This window comes from Macaca mulatta, chromosome 9 (genome assembly GCF_049350105.2).
Source record: "Macaca mulatta isolate MMU2019108-1 chromosome 9, T2T-MMU8v2.0, whole genome shotgun sequence".
NCBI classification, from domain to species: Eukaryota; Metazoa; Chordata; class Mammalia; order Primates; family Cercopithecidae; genus Macaca; species Macaca mulatta.
The window spans coordinates 144413896-144433567 of record NC_133414.1 but is presented as its reverse complement, the minus strand read 5'-3'; the positions used below and the strand labels follow the sequence as shown (position 1 = coordinate 144433567).

Below are 19672 nucleotides of genomic sequence, written 5' to 3'. Positions count from 1 at the left end.
CGGCTGTCAGATAGGAAACACTATAGAAGCTGTAGGGAACAGGCTTGTGGATGAAGCTTCTAAACAAGCCTCTCTAAAGTAAGAAGTTAGACTGTTTAGCCTAATCCAGATATCCCTAAGGTGGTATTAAGACCCCAATTTTCTAAAGAGGAGGAAGAGCTGGGCAAGATAGGGGCCACTCGGCTGGGCGCGGTGGCTCAAGCCTGTAATCCCAGCACTTTGGGAGGCCAAGACGGGCGGATCACGAGGTCAGGAGATCAAGACCATCCTGGCTAACACGGTGAAACCCCATCTCTACTAAAAAATACAAAAAAACTAGCCGGGCGAGGTGGCAGGCGCCTGTAGTCCCAGCTACTCAGGAGGCTGAGGCAGGAGAATGGCGTGAACCCGGGAGGTGGAGCTTGCAGTGAGCTGAGATCCGGCCACTGCACTCCAGCCTGGGCGACAGAGCGAGACTCCATCTCAAAAAAAAAAAAAAAAAAAAAAAAAAGAACAAGATAGGGGCCACTCAAACTGAGGATGGGAGGTGGGTGCTCTCTGATGGGAGATAAATGATAAACCCATAATGAGAGAACTGATGTCCATACTGCACAAGGAAGTCACTGGGGTCCCAAGACCACGTGTGATGCAATACTCAAGAATTAAGGGTGTATAGGGATTTACACACCTGCTAAACAAGCGTGTGGGGGTTGTGTGACCTGCCAGAGAATAAACAAAAAGGTAGTTCGACTACTAGCTGGGTGCGAAGGCTCATGCCTGTAATCCCAGCACTTTGGGAGGCTGAGGCAGGTGGATCATGAGGTTAGGAGTTTGAGACCAGCCTGCCCAACATAGTGTGAAACTCCATCTTTACTAAAAATACAAAGAATTAGCTGGGCGTGGTGGCAGGTGCCTGTAATCCCAGCTACTCGGGAGGCTGAGGCAGGAGAATCACTTGAACCCGGGAGGCGGAGGTTGCAATGAGCTGAGATTGCACCACTGCACTCCAGTCGGGGCAACAGTGCGAGACTCCATCTCAAAAAAAAACCCAAAAAAACCAAAAGACTACCAGAGGGAGACCTCCTTCAAGTAGATTTTACAGAAATGCCCACAATAGGGAGACGAAAGTATCTGCTGGCAATGGTAAACCACCTCTCCACCTGGGTAGGGGCCTCCCCCTCCCAACTGCCACCACCACGTATGTGGCCAAAATAATCTCACAACAAATTATACCCAGATTTGGCCTGGTAGAAAATATTGATTCAGACAACGGGAGCCACTTTACCTCGAGGGTGCTAAGGGGAATTCTGGAGGGTTTGTACATTAGATGGGTTACCACACCCCTTGGCACCCTGCTTCCTCTGGAAAAGTAGAAAAAAGGAATCGGACTCTCCAAAAGCGTATTTACTAAACTAATCTTAGAAACTAAAGTGCCTTGGACCAGACGTCTCCCCAGAGCAACTCCTGAGGATTAGTACAGCCCCGAGGAAAGGCCTGGGACGGTCCCCTTACGAGTTGTTATATGGACTCCCAGATTTAGGTGGGACTACTGACCTTCCTGCTATGAAAACCAAAGACGAATTTTTAAGAAATTATACACTGGCCATATCCTCCACCCTGTCATCCCTCCGGTTGAAAGGATTTCTGACTCAAACCCTGCCTCATGAGTTCACGGTTCACCACTTCCAGCCTGGCGAAGCTCCGCCCAAGCTGGGAAGGTCCCTACCAAGCTCTCCTAACCACTGAGACAGCCGTACGAACAGCTGGATAGGGGTGGACACATGGCACTCAGTCAAGAGACAGGTAAAAGAACTCCTGGAAGGAAGGGAAAGGGGAAATGGGAAGTGTACAGATCTCCTAAGGAACCCCTAAGCTAACTCTGAGGAAAACCTAGAAGGAAGCCACGAGCAGGCTCTGTCATTGGGGTGGACGTAGTTAGAATTAATCGGTACACAATTATTGGATGGAGCCTGGTAGAAGAATAGCCAATCAAACTAATAGTCAATATAGCTAGAACCTCCACCTCCCAGACCATAAGTTTTGATGCCTGCCAAGTCTTACCTTGTGGGAATTTAGGGAACCAAAGGCAGCTGTCATGAGCAAACAAATATCTATGTCCTGAAACAGGTCGCTACGGGGAAAGCCCTGTGCTAGCTGGAATGAGGTCTGGCGGACCACCCAATTTTGAGGCTGGGTGAGCCATTCTCCCAAAACCAAACCCTTAAAGAATAAAATACAGTTATATAAGAGCCCCACACCACCTAACTGTAGAAATTTAGAGTGCAATCCTATATTAATTAACATAAACACCCTAGCTACTCTAGACCAGGAACCTTGGAGGTATGGATCAGGAATAAGTATCTCAGGAAGGGATCCCGTGGAACAGTTAGCTTTCAGGCACGTCACCAACTCTACCCCGAGCCCACCCAGGATTACTGTAACTCCCGGTCCCACTACTTCCTTTAACCCACCGGACAATGCCCTAAGAGAGTAAAAATAACGAAGGTAACAGATTTGAGGCAGACTTTAGAAACTGAGACTGGATATGGGGATATCAATGCCTGGGCCTGATGGGTCAGATTTTCGGTACTAGCTCTTAATAAGAGCTACTGTCACGCATGTTCTGCTGGGCAGCCTCAGGCACAGGTGGTTCCAGTTCCCCCAGGATTGGATACCAATCCTGATGGAATGCAATGCATATTGGCTTTATACCAGGACAGGGATGCATGGGGAAATGAGATTTGCAAAAGTCTATCACTGCTCTTCCCATCTTGTGAAAATCAGACATGAGAGCAATCCCCTCATCCTCCATAGGGAATACGAACCACTCCTCTTGCCTCTCTAGGCAGGGGGCAGAGTTCAATAAGGCTGTGGGAGAACTCTCAACTTGTACCCACATCTTAAACATTACTGGTGAGTCAAACAATGGCAACTACTCGGCTCTTCATACACCCCAGGCTGATGTCTGGTGGTAAGTGGGAAGAGGAACCTCTGTGACCTGTTACTGTCCAAATGGACTGGGACTTGTGCCTCAGTTCAACTGGCCATTCCATTCACCCTGGCATTCCATAAGATCCCCAAGAACCCCCATGGCCACCTAAGTCAGAGAGATCTAGCAGATTCTTTTGATCCCAATATTTATATTGACTCAGTAGGAGTCCTAGAGGAGCACCTAACGAACCGAAGACCCGAAACCACACAGCTGCTGGGCTTGCATCAGCACTCTTCTGGTGGTCAACTATTAATAAAAATGTAGACTGATGAATTGCATCTATTACAATCAACAAAGATTCATCACCTATACTCGAGATGCTCTCAAAGAAGTGGCTGGCCAGTTAGATGCCACCAACCAAATGGCATGGAAGAACAGACTTGCACTAGACATGATCTTGGCAGAGAAAGGGGCCGTACGCGTCATAATGGGCAGAAAGCATTGCACTTTCATTCCTAACAATACTGCCCCAGATGGAATCATCACAAAAGCATTACAAGAGTTAACAACTTTAGCCAACGAATTGGTGGAAAATGCTGGAATTGATGATTGGCTAGAGAGTTGATTGGCTAGAGAGCTGGTTCGGGAAAACGGAAAGGAATGGTCGCCTCCATTCTGACATCCCTTATAATAGGGGCTGGAGTCCTGAGAGCTACAGGGTGTTGCATTATCCTCCATGTTAAAGGGTTAACCCAAAAATTAATTGAAACAGCCATCAACAAACAAATACCCATAACATATCAACTATTATTAGAAACCAAATCAGATCTACTCTGTTATGATGAAGACAGTCAACAGCTTTTGAAATGATGTGAGGAACAAAGGACACAAAAATAAATGTGGAAATGGGACTAACAGGAGTAAAAAGAGAAAGAGGAGGGAATTGAAGGAAATAATGTATACAGTGGTCCATTTCCAAGACAAAGTGCCTTGAATCGGCTTAGGTCAACAAACTACAGAAGAAACAGGATGTACTAGGCCCCTGCTTGGATAGCCAACGCCTGCTTCTCGGCACCCCCGACCCCTTAGTTGCCCTCACCCGAACCAAAGAGGTTTAGTCTAAGATGAAAGTTTACTGGCCTAAAAATATCTCGTTTTGTCTGTTCTTATCAGCCTGCCCAGCTACTTAGGTCATAAGTCAAATACTGGAAGAGCCCCTGAGCTGACTGGGAGTGCAATGCATTGTGGGCCGCAACAAAATGCAGCAGGACAACCCCAAAGAAAACACCTACAGCCCCTGCCCAACAACCAATAGGCGACCTCCAGAAAGACTGTGACCCCCCCCCACAGTACTCAGCCTATGAGGAAGCGGGGGCGGGACCTGCACCCTACACCCCCTACCCAACAACCAATAGGTGAAGTCCGGGAAGGCTGTGACCGCCCCCCCCCCCCCCCACAGTACTCAGCCTATGAGGAAGCGGGGGCGGGACCTGCACCCTGCAGCCCCTACCCAACAACCAATAGGTGAAGTCCGGGAAGACTGTGACCCCACAGTACTCAGCCTATGAGGAAGTGGGGGCGGGACCTGCACCCTGCAGCCCCTACCCAACAACCAATAGGTGAAGTCCGGGAAGGCTGTGACCCCCCCCCACAGTACTCAGCCTATGAGGAACTGGGGGCGGGACCTGTGCACTAGGGGATAAGAGGCTAGCTGTAACCGTGCTGGGTGTGCCTGCCCACCAGACACCCAATCTTGCAAAACTGTGTTTAAAAGTCTCATTTCCACTGTTCTCTGAGTCCATTCTTTGGGTTTGTTTCTCACATGGTGAACAGTGAATCGGCTATGTCACAACACAAGTTTCATCTTTCCTATTAGGTCCTAGGAGCCTCATGTGAGGATGGGGGATCTCTGGAAGTGCTGTTTATGACTTCAGTGAGAAAGTCTACCACTCTGATTACCTCATTTAGAGACTTGATGTCATGGTAATAAAATTTATACTGACATTTGTCTTCTGAAAGCTATAAGCAGTTATCAAGTTTCTTCATTAAGCCTGAAGACCTCTGGAATTTCCTCCTTCTCCCATTATGCATAAAGGTAACAGAAACCTCAGGGCTCTGCTGGATCCGTAATTCAGGGCTGAGGATATCTGTTCATTAAAAGTGACACCTGTGTAACAGGAGCCAGGACAAGGCAGGTCCCCATGACCAGTGCCTTATCCTAGATGTCAGCAGGAAGGAAAGAGCGAGACCAGTGCTGCCCTGACAGCAAAGACAAGGCAAATGTAGAGTTTATAACTTAAGCAGCCACTAAAAATCTAAACATGTAGCTCTGGTAAAAGCACTCAAAAATGTCAATCTGGCCAGGTGCGGTGGCTTACACCTGTAATTCCAGCACTTTGAGAGGCTGAGACAGGCAGATCACCTGATCTCAGGTGTTCAAGACCATCCTGGGCAACATGGTGAAACCCCATCTCTACTAAAAATACAAAAAGAAAGTCAATCAATATCATAACCGTGTTTCAGACACTGAACTTTCACGTTATTCATTTTTACAATAAATGATGTGAAAATGTGATCGTTCCCACATTCCAGATTAAACCAAATGAGGTTTAAGGAAATTCTGTGAGTCCCAGCAGGGACAGGTGCTGCAGGGGGAACCCTCAACTGTCTAACATCAAAGCTGTGCCCTCACAGAAGCTTTCTCTAGAAATCATAGGGACAAGACAGCATCTACTGCGGACTGACCCGGAGAAGGGCCGGGCACGAAGTAAAACCAGTGTGTAACATGAGCAAAACCATGGGTGAGAACAAAGTTTTTAACTGTTAATGTTGCCTGATTTTCTTTAAGGTTTTGTGTTTTAATTAAGAGTTCAAGGGTGTTTGGCAGTAGTTACTACCACAGGTTTTGAGAGGTGAACTGCAAGGAAGAGAACAGACGCCTTCATCTAAATAGATGCACTATTTCCATGGGTTGGTCCCCATCATGAAATTTCCCATTTTGTTGTGATCGGCATATGAAACTATGAGTTAGCCTTTCCTCTATTTCATTTTAGAATTCATCACTTCCAAAGAGAAAGAAGCCTACAAATAAAGCCCGGGGTAGATTCCCATTTCTGCCTCCCAACACAGCCAGAGGAGCAGCCCCACTTACTTGAAGGCTGGGGATTCTAAAGACCTCCTCCAAATGGCACAGACCACTTTCACTCAAGTCTAAAATCGGTGAGGAGGAAAAGATGATGCCTCCAACACACTTGTGAACATCTTTGGATGGGGTGGCAGGCAAGCTCCTAGTCTGACCAGCACCCTCCTCCAGATCAGCAGCAGCCACAGAGGGAACTGTGTAGGAGCCGCTTCCCTCCATCCGTTCTCTTCCAGGGACAGCAGCTCATCCTCCTTGGTCTGGAGTCACCTGGAGACACAGGAAGGGAAGATGTAGAAACAACTAATTATACTGAGGCAAAACAGAACAGCTATGTGGCAGATCTGCAGTAATTTAACTTGCTTTAAAAGCTGTCATTTTTCATAAGCTGTAGCAAAAATCTGACTTTTAAACATGTAAAAAAAAAAAAAAAAAGAAATACAAAGAGGTTCAGATTAAAATTCTCTGCTTTCACTTTGTACAATCGAGTTCCAAGATTTAACTCCTGGAAAACGCAAAGGCGCACAATAAATAGAAATGATCATTTTAGGGATATAAACAGATCAGAACATTTCAAAGCCTGTAAATCAACTGTACCGCTTCCATGAAATGATTGGGGGGGTGAAGTTTGCACTGTTTCTTATCTCTGGTGTGGTTCTGTGCCTTTTGAAATATGTTTTTAGTTCCTTGAGGCCAGGAAGCCTGTCTTTTGTTTACCATTTTGGCCCAGTGACCAGAACTAAGTCTGGCTAACACCCAGTTAAGCACCGGGGAAAAACCTGTTAAATTAAGAATCTTGAATTTTCGTTGTCCAGCAACACTTTTACTCAGAACTATTGTTCACCAAAACCTCATTCAGCGAGGCACACTTCCACTTGCAATTTCCAAACAATTTATTCGGCAATAAGAATCAACGTTGGAATGCACCAGTTCATCTAATTCAAATCACTCAACCGCCCAATGATTGGCACATGTGTGTGTACTTCATTCCCGTTTTAAGGAGGAGGAGGCTGAGGCGTAGATCAGTTAGGGAACTGCTGCAGGGGCGCAGTTAATTGGGAGGTAGCGGCGACACTGAGCCCCAGCAGGGTTCGACCCCAGGCGGCCTATATTCCATGGAAGCCTGTGGGCTTTTTCACGGTCAGTTCACTTGTTTTCTCCGAATCACGGAACTTAAAACAGAGGACGGGAGGCTTCAAACCTCGCAACAGGGAAAATATCTTAAAACCAGAAGTGAAACGACAGCCTGGACTTACACAGCGCCCAGGCAGCGCGGGCTCAGTGGGGTTTCCGAGGCTGCCTTCAAGGGATCCCCACGCACGCCCACCCCTGCTCCCTGCCTCAGTTTCCCCATCCGGGCGAGGCAGAGTTGGATCCGACGCTCTGGGCCTCACATTCCAGGCCTGAGGAGTGTGGCCTTTGCCGTCAGCATCGGGGCTGGAGCTACGCGTCAGGGCACCAGGGGCCGCGGCACCACCTTCCTGCCACCGCCCGCCTCGAGGGCCCAGGGAGCTGGCCGTGCCCGCCCGTCTCACCTGCCGCTCCCCGGCCCACTGGAGCGCTGGCGAGTCACGCCGCCGAGAGCTGCAGCCCAACAATGGAGGCCACCCAGACAACGCGGTCGCCATGGAGACGCCGGTACCGAAGCCCGCAGGCGCCAACCCGAGCGTGGGTGTGTCCCTGGTGCGCCTGCGCGAGGGGTGTGCTGCGCCTGCGCGCGGGGGTGTGCCTGTTGTGGCGGTTTGTGCCCGTTTGCGGGGGCGGGGTGTGGTGCGCCTGCGCGGGGAGGGTTTGCTTGCGCCGGCGGGGGGGAGGTTGTGGTGCGCCTGCGCGGGGGCACGGGTGTGGTGCGCCTGCGCACGCACGCGACCAACGGCAGCATCCGTTTTTCCGCGCCAGCTGCGGCGGAGGGGCGGTGACCGACGGGCAAGTAGAGACCCAGGGGGTTTGGAGGGGCGAGCGGCCTGGCACAGAGGGGAAGGAAGACAGCGGGATGCTGAGTGCTGTCTGGGGAGCCGGAGGGCCCGGGGCGGGCGGGGCTGCTCGAGGACAGCCGAGCAGAAAAGAATTGGTGCTGAGGCACCACCTTTGGAGCCGCCCTCGCTGCCTGCCCTTCCCGCTGGGCTCACTCCCAGCTTCTCTCCTGGGACTTCCTGGAGTCACTTCCCACGTGAGCTGCTTGTCCCCAAATCTTGCCTCAGGGCTTGCTCTCAGGGGAACGCAGACTCAGACCGTCCTACTTGGAGAAGTAAGGCTCCTCTGCTGAGTCTCCTGCCGTGGACGGAGGAGTGAGGGGGGCGAGGAAACGCAGTGAGTGTCCTGAGGAAGGGTTTTGAGAATTTGTGAGAAGATGAAATGACACGGGCGGAAGGGGAGGTGCTTCGTGGTCATGTGGAACCCTGTAGTCCCGTGCACCTTCATTCCTGGATCCAGCTGTTAATGAAAAGTAGCACCCTCCATCCCGTCCAGAAACACTCTTGAAACCCGGACAGTTTAGCTAGAGCCAGCCATAATTTCTTTTTTTTTTTTTGAGATGGAGTCTTCCTCTGCCTCCTAGGCTGGAGTGCAGTAGCATGATCTCGGCTCACTGCAACCTCCGCCTCCCAGGTTCAAGCAATTCTCCTGCCTCAGCCTCCCCAGTAGCTGGGACTACAGGTGCCTGCCACCACGCCCAGCTAATTTTTGTATTTTTAGTAGAGACGAGGTTTCACCATGTTGGCGAGGCTGGTCTTGATCTCCTGACCTCGTGATCCGCTCGCCTGGGCCTCCCAAAGTGCTGGGATTACAGGTGTGAACCACTAGGGGCCGGCGTGATTTCACCTTTTTAAGGAAACAACATATATGGAGAAACGACTACCCACTTAGGGGAGTTACATTTTATTTTTGTGAAGATCACAATAAGAAATGTTTTCAGGCCGGACACGATGGCTCATGCCTGTAATCTCAGCACTTTGGGAGGCCACGGTGGGAGGATCACTTGTGGCCAGGAGTTTGTGACCAGACTGGGCAACCCAGTCTCTACAAAAAATTAAAAAAAAAAAAAAAAAAAAAGTGTGGTGGCACACACCTGTAGTTCCAGCTGTGTGGGAGGCTGAGGCAAGAGGATCGCTTGAACCTAGGATTTTGAGGCTGCAGTGAGCTATGATTGTGCCACTGAATGTCAACCTGGGTGACAGAGCGAGACCCTGTCTCAAAAAAAACGTTTTCGTACGTACCCAACTATCGTACCAGTCAGGAAGCTGAAGGCACAACCAGTACCTTCCCAGGAGCGTGGGGAGGCCAACCTCCCGGGCAGAGCAAGGAGAGAATGGGGAGTGGCGTGGGTGGTGCCGTGAGCAGCAGCGAGAGGGGTGGAAGATTTCAGCGCAATGCTGTTTCTAACAAGGTTCAGCATTCCACTATCTCTTTTCACAAATAAAACATTTACCAACAATTTGAGCCTGTTCCCTCTTGCTTGGTATTGTTGCCTCAGGTTTTTGTTTCACATTTTTCATGCTAAATTAATTTTTGTAGTCAGTAGTTAATTGTTTGTACGAGAATGTTTTGCCCTTTTCTGTTCTCAGTTTTTACCCAGGCAGATCACATCCATTGGTAGCCTTTTGGCAAGCATTCTTGGGTGAGCCTCCCAACGTAGGAACAAATAAGTGTTCATTTTGATCTGATTATTGAGTGGCTATAAAGCTGGTGCGGCATGTGGTGGTTTTAGGACCTTCCTCTGGGGCAGCAACTGCTGCTACCCTGCCGAGAAGTTTGCTGCCCGTGGCATTGCCACTTCCATGAAGGAAATCTGTCTTCTCTTTTCATGTCTTTGTTCTGAAATTCTGCTGTGGTATTTCTGAGTGTGGGTTGGTTTGGCTGTGCTGCCTGGCGCTGGCCGTCTCTTCTCACCTGAGATAGCAAGGTTCCCGGCCATCTGTCCTCCCGTGGCACCTCTGCACCCTGACGGAATTCTTGTTCTGGGATCTCCTAAAAGGGAGTACCCACTCAGTGTCTTGTCCATCTCTCAAACTGCGCTTCCCAATGTTGGCCTCTGTGTTCTGGGTTTACGATCTTCCAGTTTACTAGCTCTCTGTCCGTCCAATTAGTTTGTTTCATCGATTGAGTTTTTAAATGAAACTGCATTGGTCTATATTTCTAATTTTCTTTGTGTTCATTTGTTCTTATTTCTTCCAGTTTTTGTTTTATAATGTTTTTAATGTTCATTGCTGTTTTCTTTCTTTATCTACCATGAGAATCCTAAGCACATCTATTTATTTATTTTATTTATTTTTTGAGGTAGGGTCTCAGTCTGTCACCCAGGCTGGAGTGCAGTGGTGTGATCTTGGCTCACTGCAGCCTTTGCCTCCCAGATTCAAGCAATCCTCCCACCTCAGTCCCTCAAGTAGCTGAGACTGCAGGCATGTGCCACCATGCTGGGCTAATTTTTGTATTTTTTGTAGAGACGGGGTTTTAGCATGTTGCCTAGGCTGGTCTCGAACTCCTGAGCTCAAGCCATCCACCCGCCTCGGCCTCCCAAAGTGCTAGGATTACAGGCGTGAGCCACTGCCAGGCCTGAGCCACTGCCTGGCCTAGACACACTTATTTTAAACTGTGCTCTATTGTTTTCTGGGCTGAATTTACCAGTTGATGCCTGATATTGTTATCTGTCTTCTTGGAGTCCTGTGTTTTGAAATCTAGGCTTGCAGGCTTCTGCAAAGGGGGTTATGTTCTGTTTCCCTGGGTATTCACTGTGTGTCATGCTCTGGCAGGAGCCTCCGTCCAGCCTTTTGGGGTCATGCTTGGGTGCTTGCCTGGCCTTCCTGTTGGGAGCTGTAGATCCAGTCCTGGAGCCAGCAAGAGGCTGGGCCGAGGGCTGTCCTCGTCTCCATCCCCAGATATCGCTGCAGAAGTTGTATGTTTTTCCACATTCCTTTCATGGAAGTGAAACTGCCTTAGAAAATTATAACTGAGGAAATTATGATAGTGAAAGAGATCAGACCTAACCGACTCCATCTTGCTTCTAACTTAAGCTGTCCTTGTTCATTCCTGGGCGTAGGCCGAACTAACGTTGGGAAGGAACTCTGAAACAAAATGGGTAACAGCCCTTTCCCGAAAATACCCGCTTCTTGCCCAGGGACCCGTCTGTCTTTGCAAGACTGACAAATTAGCTACAGTATTAGAAATTACAGGTTAGGGGTCCTGCGACTCTGGCTCCAAGAGTCTAAACCTCCCCAAATTGCTCCTGGGTATAACATTATTGTAAAACCCTAGATCAGAGCTTGAGATATTTTGCAAACCCAGCACTCCATAGATCAGCTGACACCACCCAGACCCGTAATCTGGCTCCACCGGTTCTGGCGCCCACCCGGGAGTAGAAAACAGCAAGGAAACCACTTCAGCCCCCTATGATTCCATCTCCAACCTGACCAGTCAGCACACCACATGTCCCAAAGCCCCACCCTCCGAATTAGCTTTAAAACTCTGATCCCAGAATGTGCGGGGAGACTGATTGAGTAATAGTAAAACTCCAGTCTCCTGCACAGCCGGCTCTGCTGTGACTCCTTCTCCATTGCAATTCCCCTGTCTTGATAAATTGGCTCTGTCTAGGCAGCAGGCAAGGTGAACCCATAGGGCAGTTACAGAGGCAAGAGACTTACTCCAGCCCTGGTTTTCAGCGATGCTCTTGGCTGTTCTCCACTCCTCTCAGGCACTTTCTGCCCCTCACTCTTCAGGGACAGCCTTCCCAAGCACCTTTCCCTGTTTCTGGGACCAGAGCCCCCACAGGCCCAAAGTCTGGGTCCTGTGAGCTGCTATGTGTTTCCGATTCATTTTTGGTCTATGGACTGTTGTTGGTTTTTAAATTTGTCTTTTAAAAATTATCTATCATAGGCCAAGCATGATGATGGCTCACACCTGTAATCCCAGTGCTTTGGGAGGCTGAGGCGGGCAGATCACCTGAGGTCAGGTGTTTGGACCAGCCTGACCAACATGGCGAAACCCCCGTCTCCACTAAAAATACAAAAATTATCTGAGCATGGTGGTGCATACCTGTAGTTCCAGGTACTCGGGAGGCTGAGGCAGGAGAATTGCTTGAACCTGGTAAGCAAAGGTTGCAGTGAGCCGAGAGCGTGCCACTGCACTCCAGCCTGGGTGACAAAGCGAGACTCCATCTCAAAAAAATTTTAAAAATAAAAATTAAAAAAATAAAAATTACCTATTGTAGCCATGGGTGGGGAGAATTGTGGGAGGGCCTCTGTATTAGTTTGTTTTTATGCTGCTGATAAAGACATACCCGGCCGGGCGCGGTGGCTCAAGCCTGTAATCCCAGCACTTTGGGAGGCCGAGACGGGCGGATCACGAGGTCGGGAGATCGAGACCATCCTGGCTAACACGGTGAAACCCCGTCTCTACTAAAAAAATACAAAAAACTAGCCGGGCGACGTGGCGGGCGCCTGTAGTCCCAGCTACTCGGGAGGCTGAGGCAGGAGAATGGCGTAAACCCGGGAGGCGGAGCTTGCAGTGAGCTGAGATCCGGCCACTGCACTCTAGCCTGGGCAGCAGAGTGAGACTCTGTCTCAAAAAAAATAAATAAATAAAAAAAAAAAGACATACCCAAGACTGGAAAGAAAAAGAGGTTTAATGGACTTACAGTTCCACATGGCCGGGGAGGCCTCACAAGCATAGTGGAAGGTAAGGAGGAGCAAGTCACATCTTAAATGGAGGGCAGCAGGCAAAAAGAGAGAGAGCTTGTGCAGGGGACTCACCTTTTTAAAACCATCAGATTTCGTGAGACGTGTTCACTATCACGAGAACAGCCTGGGAAAGACCTGCCCCCATGATTCAGTTACCTCCTGCTGGGTCCTTCCCGTAACGCATGAGAATTCAAGATGAGATTTGAGTGGAGACATAGCCAAACCGTATCAGTCTCTAAGCTTGAACTTGCAATACCATCTTGCCTGGAGAAAGTAATATTTTCCAAAACAGGAAATAAAACAGTTTTACTCTGCTTTAGTTTTTTATGTAATACCTTATTGTGAAGCTGCCATAAATTATGTGTGATGTTTTTCCAATAATTAATATTCTTCTACATTGTAAACCAAAAACAAAATTCTAAGTCCCCCAACCAACTGAATGAACCCGTCTTCTCAGTCAAGGGGATTCCAAAGAAACCTGAAAAACTAGGTCAGACCATTACAAGCAGTGAAGGATTGGGCATGCTTCATGATACTACTCTCCTTTTTGGGGGTTAGGCAGTCACCAGCATTAACATTAAAATAGAGATCTTGGCTGGGTGAGGTGGCTCACGCCCGTAATCCCAGCACTTTGGGAGGCCAAGGCAGGCAGATCACTTGAGGTCAAGAGATCGAGACTAGCCTGGCCAACAAGGGGAAACCCCATCACTACTAATAGTACAAAAATTAGCTGGGCGCGCACCTATAATTCCTGCCACTTGGGAGTCTGAGGCACAAGAATTACTTGAACCCAGCAGATGAGGTTGTAGTGAGCCGACAATGCACTACTGCACTCCAGCCTGGTGACAGAGTGAAACTGTGTCTCAAAAATAAAAATAAAAGAGATCTTAAGACTGACAGAATAGACTGTAGCAATAAGATACCAACTCCAACTGACTCTGGCATGATATCACATGGCAGATAAAGAAGGAAAGCAAGATAATTACCCCCAAATTTGTTTCTTTTCCATAACTTGAAATGGTCCTGCAAAGCTGTGTTCTGTGGGGCAGAGATTTGTATCTGTAAAGAATCTGTAACATAACTAGATCTTTACCCTTCCAGGCCTTCCCAATCCTGAAGAGATGAACTGAAAGTCTAGCATCTTTTAAAGATCAACACAGGAAACCGTGTTAGTCCATTTTCACGCTGCTAATAAAGACATACCAGCCGAGTACCGTGGCTCATGCCTGTAATCCCAGCACTTTGTGAAGCCAAGGTAGGCGGATCACGAGGTCAGGAGATTGAGACCATCCTGGCTAACACGGTGAAATCCCATCTCTACTAAAAATACAAAAAAAATAGCCGGGTGTGGTGGCAGACACCTGTAGTCCCAGCTACTTGGGAGACTGAGGCAGGAGAGTGGCATGAACCTGGGAGGCGGAGCTTGCAGTGAGCCGAGGTCGTGCCACTGCACTCCAGCCGGAGCAACAGAGCGAGACTCTGTCTAAAAAAAAAAAAAAAAAAAAAAGACATACCAAAGACTGGGCGATTTACAAAAGAAAGAGGTTTCATTGGACTTACAGTTCCACCTGGCTGGGGAAGCCTCACAATCATGGCGGAAGGCAAGGAGGAGCAAGTTGCGTCTTACCTGGATGGCAGCAGGCAAGAACTTGTGCAGGGAACTCCTCTTTTTTTTTTTTTTTTTTTTTTTGAGACGGACTCTCGCTCTGTCATCCAGGCTGGAGTGCAGTGGCATGATCTCGGCTCACTGCAAGCTCTGTCTCCCGGGTTCAAGCCATTCTGCTTCAGCCTCCCGAGTTGCTGAGACTACAGGTGCCCACCACCACGCCTGGCTAATTTTTTATATTTTTTAGTAGAGACAGGGTTTCACCATGTTAGCCAGGGTGGTCTTGATCTCCTGACCTCGTGATCCACCTGCCTTGGCCTCCCAAAGTGCTAGGGTTACAGATGTGAACCAGTGCGCCTGGCTGGGGAACTCCTCGTTTTAAAACCATCAGCTCTCATGAGACTTATTCACTGTCATGAGAACAGCACGGGAAAGACTTGTTCCCATGGTTTGATTACCTCCCACCGGGTCCCTCCCACAACACGTGGGAGTTCAACTTAAGATTTGGGTGGGAACACAGCCAAACCATATCAGAAATGTCAGAATTTACCATCAATTGTCTCTAATGGTAGCCACCAATGAGACTTCATCTACTAATGAGAACCTTGGTCTCCACAACCCTTTATCTTAACCCAGACACTCCTTTCTGTTGATTCATTCCAGGTCTTTAGATAATAATTATTTCAACCTATTGTCAATCAGAAAATCTTTGAATCCACTTATGACCTGTAAGCTTACTCTCCTGCATCTCTCCCCATCCCACTTTCAGTCGTCCTATCTTTCTGACCAAACCAATGTATACCTCACATGCACTGATTGATGTCTTATGTTCCCGTAAAATGTATAAAACCAACTTGCAACCCAACCCCCTTGGGCACATCTCAGGGTCTCTTGAGACTGCCTTGGGCCATAGTCACTCGTATTTAGCTCAGAAATAAACCTCTTGAAGTATTTGACAGAACTTGATTCTTTGTCAACATCATCAAAAGAAAGGCAGTCTTTTTTTTTAAATGTAAAATATACTTTATAGAAAGTTGAATGTAAGGACAATACACATTTCTATATAAGTTTACAGATTTCAAAATGGCCTAAAATTGTTTTTTGGAAGATGTTCAAAATGCTGCTGGCAGCTGATTCCATTTCTGCTGTGCTGTGCCTGCTAAACCAATCATCATATACAATGTGACAACTGAAATACATTGCTCTTCCTCGAAAAGAGTTCAGACTGCAAAGTGAAGATGACCTCTGTTTCCTCATGTAGGTCTTCTGAGAGCACAACAGGACTGGGATTGTGCCGGGAAGATGTGGAATGGTGTGGAAAGACAAGCTGCAGCCTTCAGGCTGCCATGGAAAAGCTGGGGGTGTGTTCTGTGGCCCATCAGGAGGGGGTGTGTGATGAATTATTAACGGATTTCTCAGATGAGCCAAAGTGGTGAACTTGTCTCAGTACCCAGGGAGACTCAGCCTCATCCCCAGCTCTTGGCCTCCACTTTCCCAGCTGCTGTGGTTGGAGTGGGTCCCCGGAATTCATCTGTTGGAAATTTGGTCCAGGTGTGGGGGTGTTGGGAGGTGGGGTCTTTAAGGTGTGGTTAGGCCATTAAGAGATTCAGGCTGCTCTTTAGGGACTGGGCTAATTCTTGAGGGAGTGAGTGGGTTCCCACTCTCTCCGGACAGCATTAATTTCCACAAGGTTGGGTTATTATAACATGAGGCCATCCCTCATGTTTTGTCCCACTCCCTCTTCCACTTTCCTTCCGTGTCATGATGCAGGACAAAAGCACCACCAGAAGCTGTTGCCGTGCTCTTGGGCTTCCCAGCCTTCAAAACTGTGAGTGAAGTAAACATCTTTCCTGTATAAAGCATAACCCAGTCTCAGGTATTCTTTATAGCAACAGAAAATGGACTTAGACAGTGGTCTTGAGACTTGGGTGCAAAATGGTTTATCTTCATCCATCACCCCATCCCAAGCCAATTTCATTGCCTGTAAGCCTCTAATCCCCATGCACCCCACCTTCTATCTTAATTCTTTAACTTGAATTCATGTACCTAACATATAGACAGGTTTTGGGGATTCAGACATTGACATCTGTGAGGGCCATTATTCTGTCTACCACAATTAGATCAGCACATCTCTTGGAAAGGAACTATCTATTGGAGGAAATACATTGATGAGGTGCCAGGGTGGGCAACAGTGTGTGAACATTGGTGTTGGCCTAGGCCAGTGAGAACGCTAGGGATGGAGTCTTAAGCCAGCCAGTGATGGCCCTATTCAGTCCATACAGTTAAGAGAGATCAAGGATGAGTGACCAGGAAGCCAAGGGCAAGCGCCCCAGTAATAATCATGATTCCTGGCCCATTTCCAGACTTGAGCCAGGTTTTGGACCCAGAATGCATTGTGCAAGGAGAAATTGATTTGGTGGAAAATTACATGGTAAGTCTATTGTAAGGGGGAGGAAGAATTCCCAAGAGGTTGAACGAAAACTAAGCAACTGAAAAAGTCATTATTTCAGGAAGGACAAGCAGTAGGACAGGATGTAATCAGTACACAGAATGAAAGGGTGGCGAGTCCCACTCAGGGCAGCACTCAGACCAGGGAAGAGACGCCCTCTTGCCCTGGGCTTTGTGTTTTAGGGGCCTGCATTTCACAGACACAGAACCAGGTGTCTGTTCTTTTTGGTTTCGTAAAACACTCTGGGATTGAGTAAGTGATCAAATGTGATCGGGAGAGGGACGCATGAACCAAACCGGCCCCTGGGCCAAAGAGAATGGGGCTGAGACATGCACATGTTCGTGGAGAGAGGAGAGAACCACGACCTCCATGCCAGGACACTGGAGGAAGAACAGTGGCCACTGCAGATCACCCCAAGTGGATGTCAGGCAGGAGGGCTTCCCGATCAGGGTGCCGCCTCCCCCTGCTGGGTGGTATGGTCCTGGGAAGGGCTTAGTAATTCCAGGGCTTCTCAGATGCTGGCAACATTTTACTTCCTGTGCTGGTAGTTACACTGGCATGTTTCCATTGTGAAATTTGGTTGAGATGCATGCCCATTACCTGTGTAGTTTCCCACAGGTATGCTATGCAAGAGTTTATACACATCCTTAGGAGAAAATGTCAGGGAATTTTACTTTGTTCTTAGGCTAAGAAAGGATTTCTTAAACAAGATATAAAAATACCATAAAAATAAATATTGATAAATTCACTATACTAGAAATACTCCTGTTCATCAGAAAGATACCACAAAGAAAATTAAGTCAGCCAAAAACTGAGAGAAGGTATTGGCGATTCTTATATCCAGTGAAGATCAGTTCCAAAATCTATAATCCGATAAAGATAGCATTCCTGTGATTCAATAGGGAAAATATAGATACACATTTACAGTAATAGATAAAAAGATATAAACCAATAGCTCACAGTAGAGGAGAAATAAATGGCCAATAAAAATATAAAAGATGTTTCACTTTACTAGCTGTCAGAGAAATGCAATTTGATCCAAGATTGTATTTCAGATGAATGAGTCTTAACACTCACTCAGCTGGCACCAGCAAAGCAGCTGCCGTGTGTTGGTGAGCTGGTGAAGCCCACGGAACCCGCTGCCGTGAGAGGGCGTTTGTCAGTATCTTGGGAGCATCTGGGGACTCCTGTGCAGGGTTGAATTCTCAAGTGCAACAGCCCCACAATTCCCCCTTTGGACTCTTCGGTAGAGAAACAGATGGAGGCATGCGCCAGGACACAGGTGCCAAAATGTGCCCTGCAGGATCATGCATTTAAGCAAAAGCACTGGAAAGGCCAGGACAAGAGAAAGCACAAATACATCACAGTGAAGCCAAACAAGGAAGCATATCACAACCTCAAAATGAATGAACAATAGTTGCTCGCAACAATGAGAAAAAGTCTTAGAAACAGCTCTTTCCAGAAAAAAAAAAGTGGGAGACCTCATACAGTATGGCACATTTTTACGAGGTTTATAAAGCCAAGAAAAACTAGATGGCACATTGCATGTGTGAATTATAAAATTCTAAAACCAGAAAAAATTCCAGGAACGTCCCACAATCCAGGCTGGGGAGGGGGCAGGTAGGGGATGGTGGGGGGTGTGCAAGGTGGGTGCTATTGCCGAACGTGTCCTCCGCTTTCATGCTGATTAAAGGTAAACACAGCCCGTCGCCACAGTGGTGAGGGCAGATTGTGATGAGTCATAGCTGTGGCAAGGGAGAAGAGTCCAGCATGACCTGACTCAGCTTGAATCTGCACAGCAGTGACGGGGGGTTTTAAAGGGACAGGGAGGGGTGGGGGTCCGCTGGGGCTCAGGAGAGCCGGGGAGGTGAAAACTTAGAGTGGGAAGTGGGTGGGTCCACAGGAGACCTGTCTATAATAGGTTTGTTGACTGCGGTTATGGAAGTGAGGCCCCACCCCTGCAGAGGCTGGGGCATAGGGCCGTATTCTCAGGGGTTGCTGGAGCCAACAAGAGATCCTTTTGGCAGCTTAAGATTTCTCAGGCAGGCATTTGAGGGACTAGGTCACCCTAGGGATGCAGCCTGGAGTTCTTAGAAATGAAGTTGGCGTCTGTTCAGTCCTTCGTGGGCCATGTTGAAGCCTGGTGGAGCAGAGGGCCTGGAGGAGCCTGGCTTGTGTGGAGTCAAGGGCAGACTTGATGTTCTAACCCCTGGCTCCTCAGAGTGTGACTATATTTGGAAATAGGGCTCCCTGTCCCCAGGAAGGCCAAGTCCTTGCCGCCATTGTGATTTCTTACAGTCCTGGAGCATCTGGCTGTCCTCACCCTCTGCTGGAATCTGTAAATTATTGGTCCACCTTATCTGTCCATCTTACAATAAATGACATCTCCATACCCTGCCATGGCCTTGGGGTGGGTGCAGTGCACCTCACCGTCCTGGGACTGGCTTGTCGTGTGGTTTGTTTGGCCAATGGGATGTCAGGTGGGAGGGAGCAGAGAGGCCCAACTGGAGAGTGGGATGGAACATGGTGAGGCCCGACTGGTCAAAGGGATGTTGGGGGGATGCCAGCAAGGTGGGCCCTGTATGCCCTCCGACAGCTACCCTCTTGTACCTTTGCATGTTCATGGGAGGCACATGGCGACCTGCTTGTCCCAGAAGAATGAGACATCCATGGAATAGATGTGAGCTGCATCTGTGGCCCAGAGCCAAGGCTGACCAAGCCCAGCCAAGCCCAGCCAATCCCAGCCCACCTGCAGAGTGAGAGATAAATGCTTGGCGTTCATGTTACTAACTTTGGGGTGGTTATGTAGAATTACATTGAGACTAGCCAACTGGAGTCACGTCACCCTCCACATAGCCTGCTGGGACAATGTCTCAGATGACCCAAGGCCAACTCC

At 48.4% G+C, this 19672-nt stretch overlaps 2 protein-coding genes across 19 annotated transcripts in view; one reads left to right on the top strand and one right to left on the bottom strand.

Annotated features, from left to right (window-relative positions):
- The window catches only part of LRRC27 (leucine rich repeat containing 27), a 50300-nt gene extending 42651 nt beyond the window's left edge, over positions 1-7649 (bottom strand). For 13 of the 18 annotated variants that reach the window (XM_077947875.1, XM_028827045.2, XM_015148477.3 and 10 more), the window contains exons 1-2: positions 7586-7649; positions 6063-6320 (exon numbers count right to left, since the gene is read on the bottom strand). In XM_077947875.1, coding sequence (XP_077804001.1) covers positions 6063-6272 — 210 coding nt within the window. In that variant the 5' untranslated portion in view covers positions 6273-6320; positions 7586-7649. Of the gene's footprint in view, positions 1-6062; positions 6321-7306 lie in introns of all 18 variants that reach the window. The other 5 variants (XM_077947884.1, XM_015148478.3, XM_077947874.1 and 2 more) reach the window with 1 other exon arrangement.
- A 250-nt stretch (positions 7650-7899) lies between these two features.
- On the top strand, positions 7900-9483 carry LOC114670079 (uncharacterized). Its single transcript, XM_028827038.2, has 2 exons — positions 7900-8298; positions 9286-9483. The coding sequence occupies exons 1-2, from the start codon at positions 8044-8046 to the stop codon at positions 9466-9468; spliced, it is 438 nt and encodes a 145-aa protein (XP_028682871.2). The 5' UTR covers positions 7900-8043; the 3' UTR covers positions 9469-9483.
- The last annotated feature ends 10189 nt before the right edge of the window (positions 9484-19672 follow it).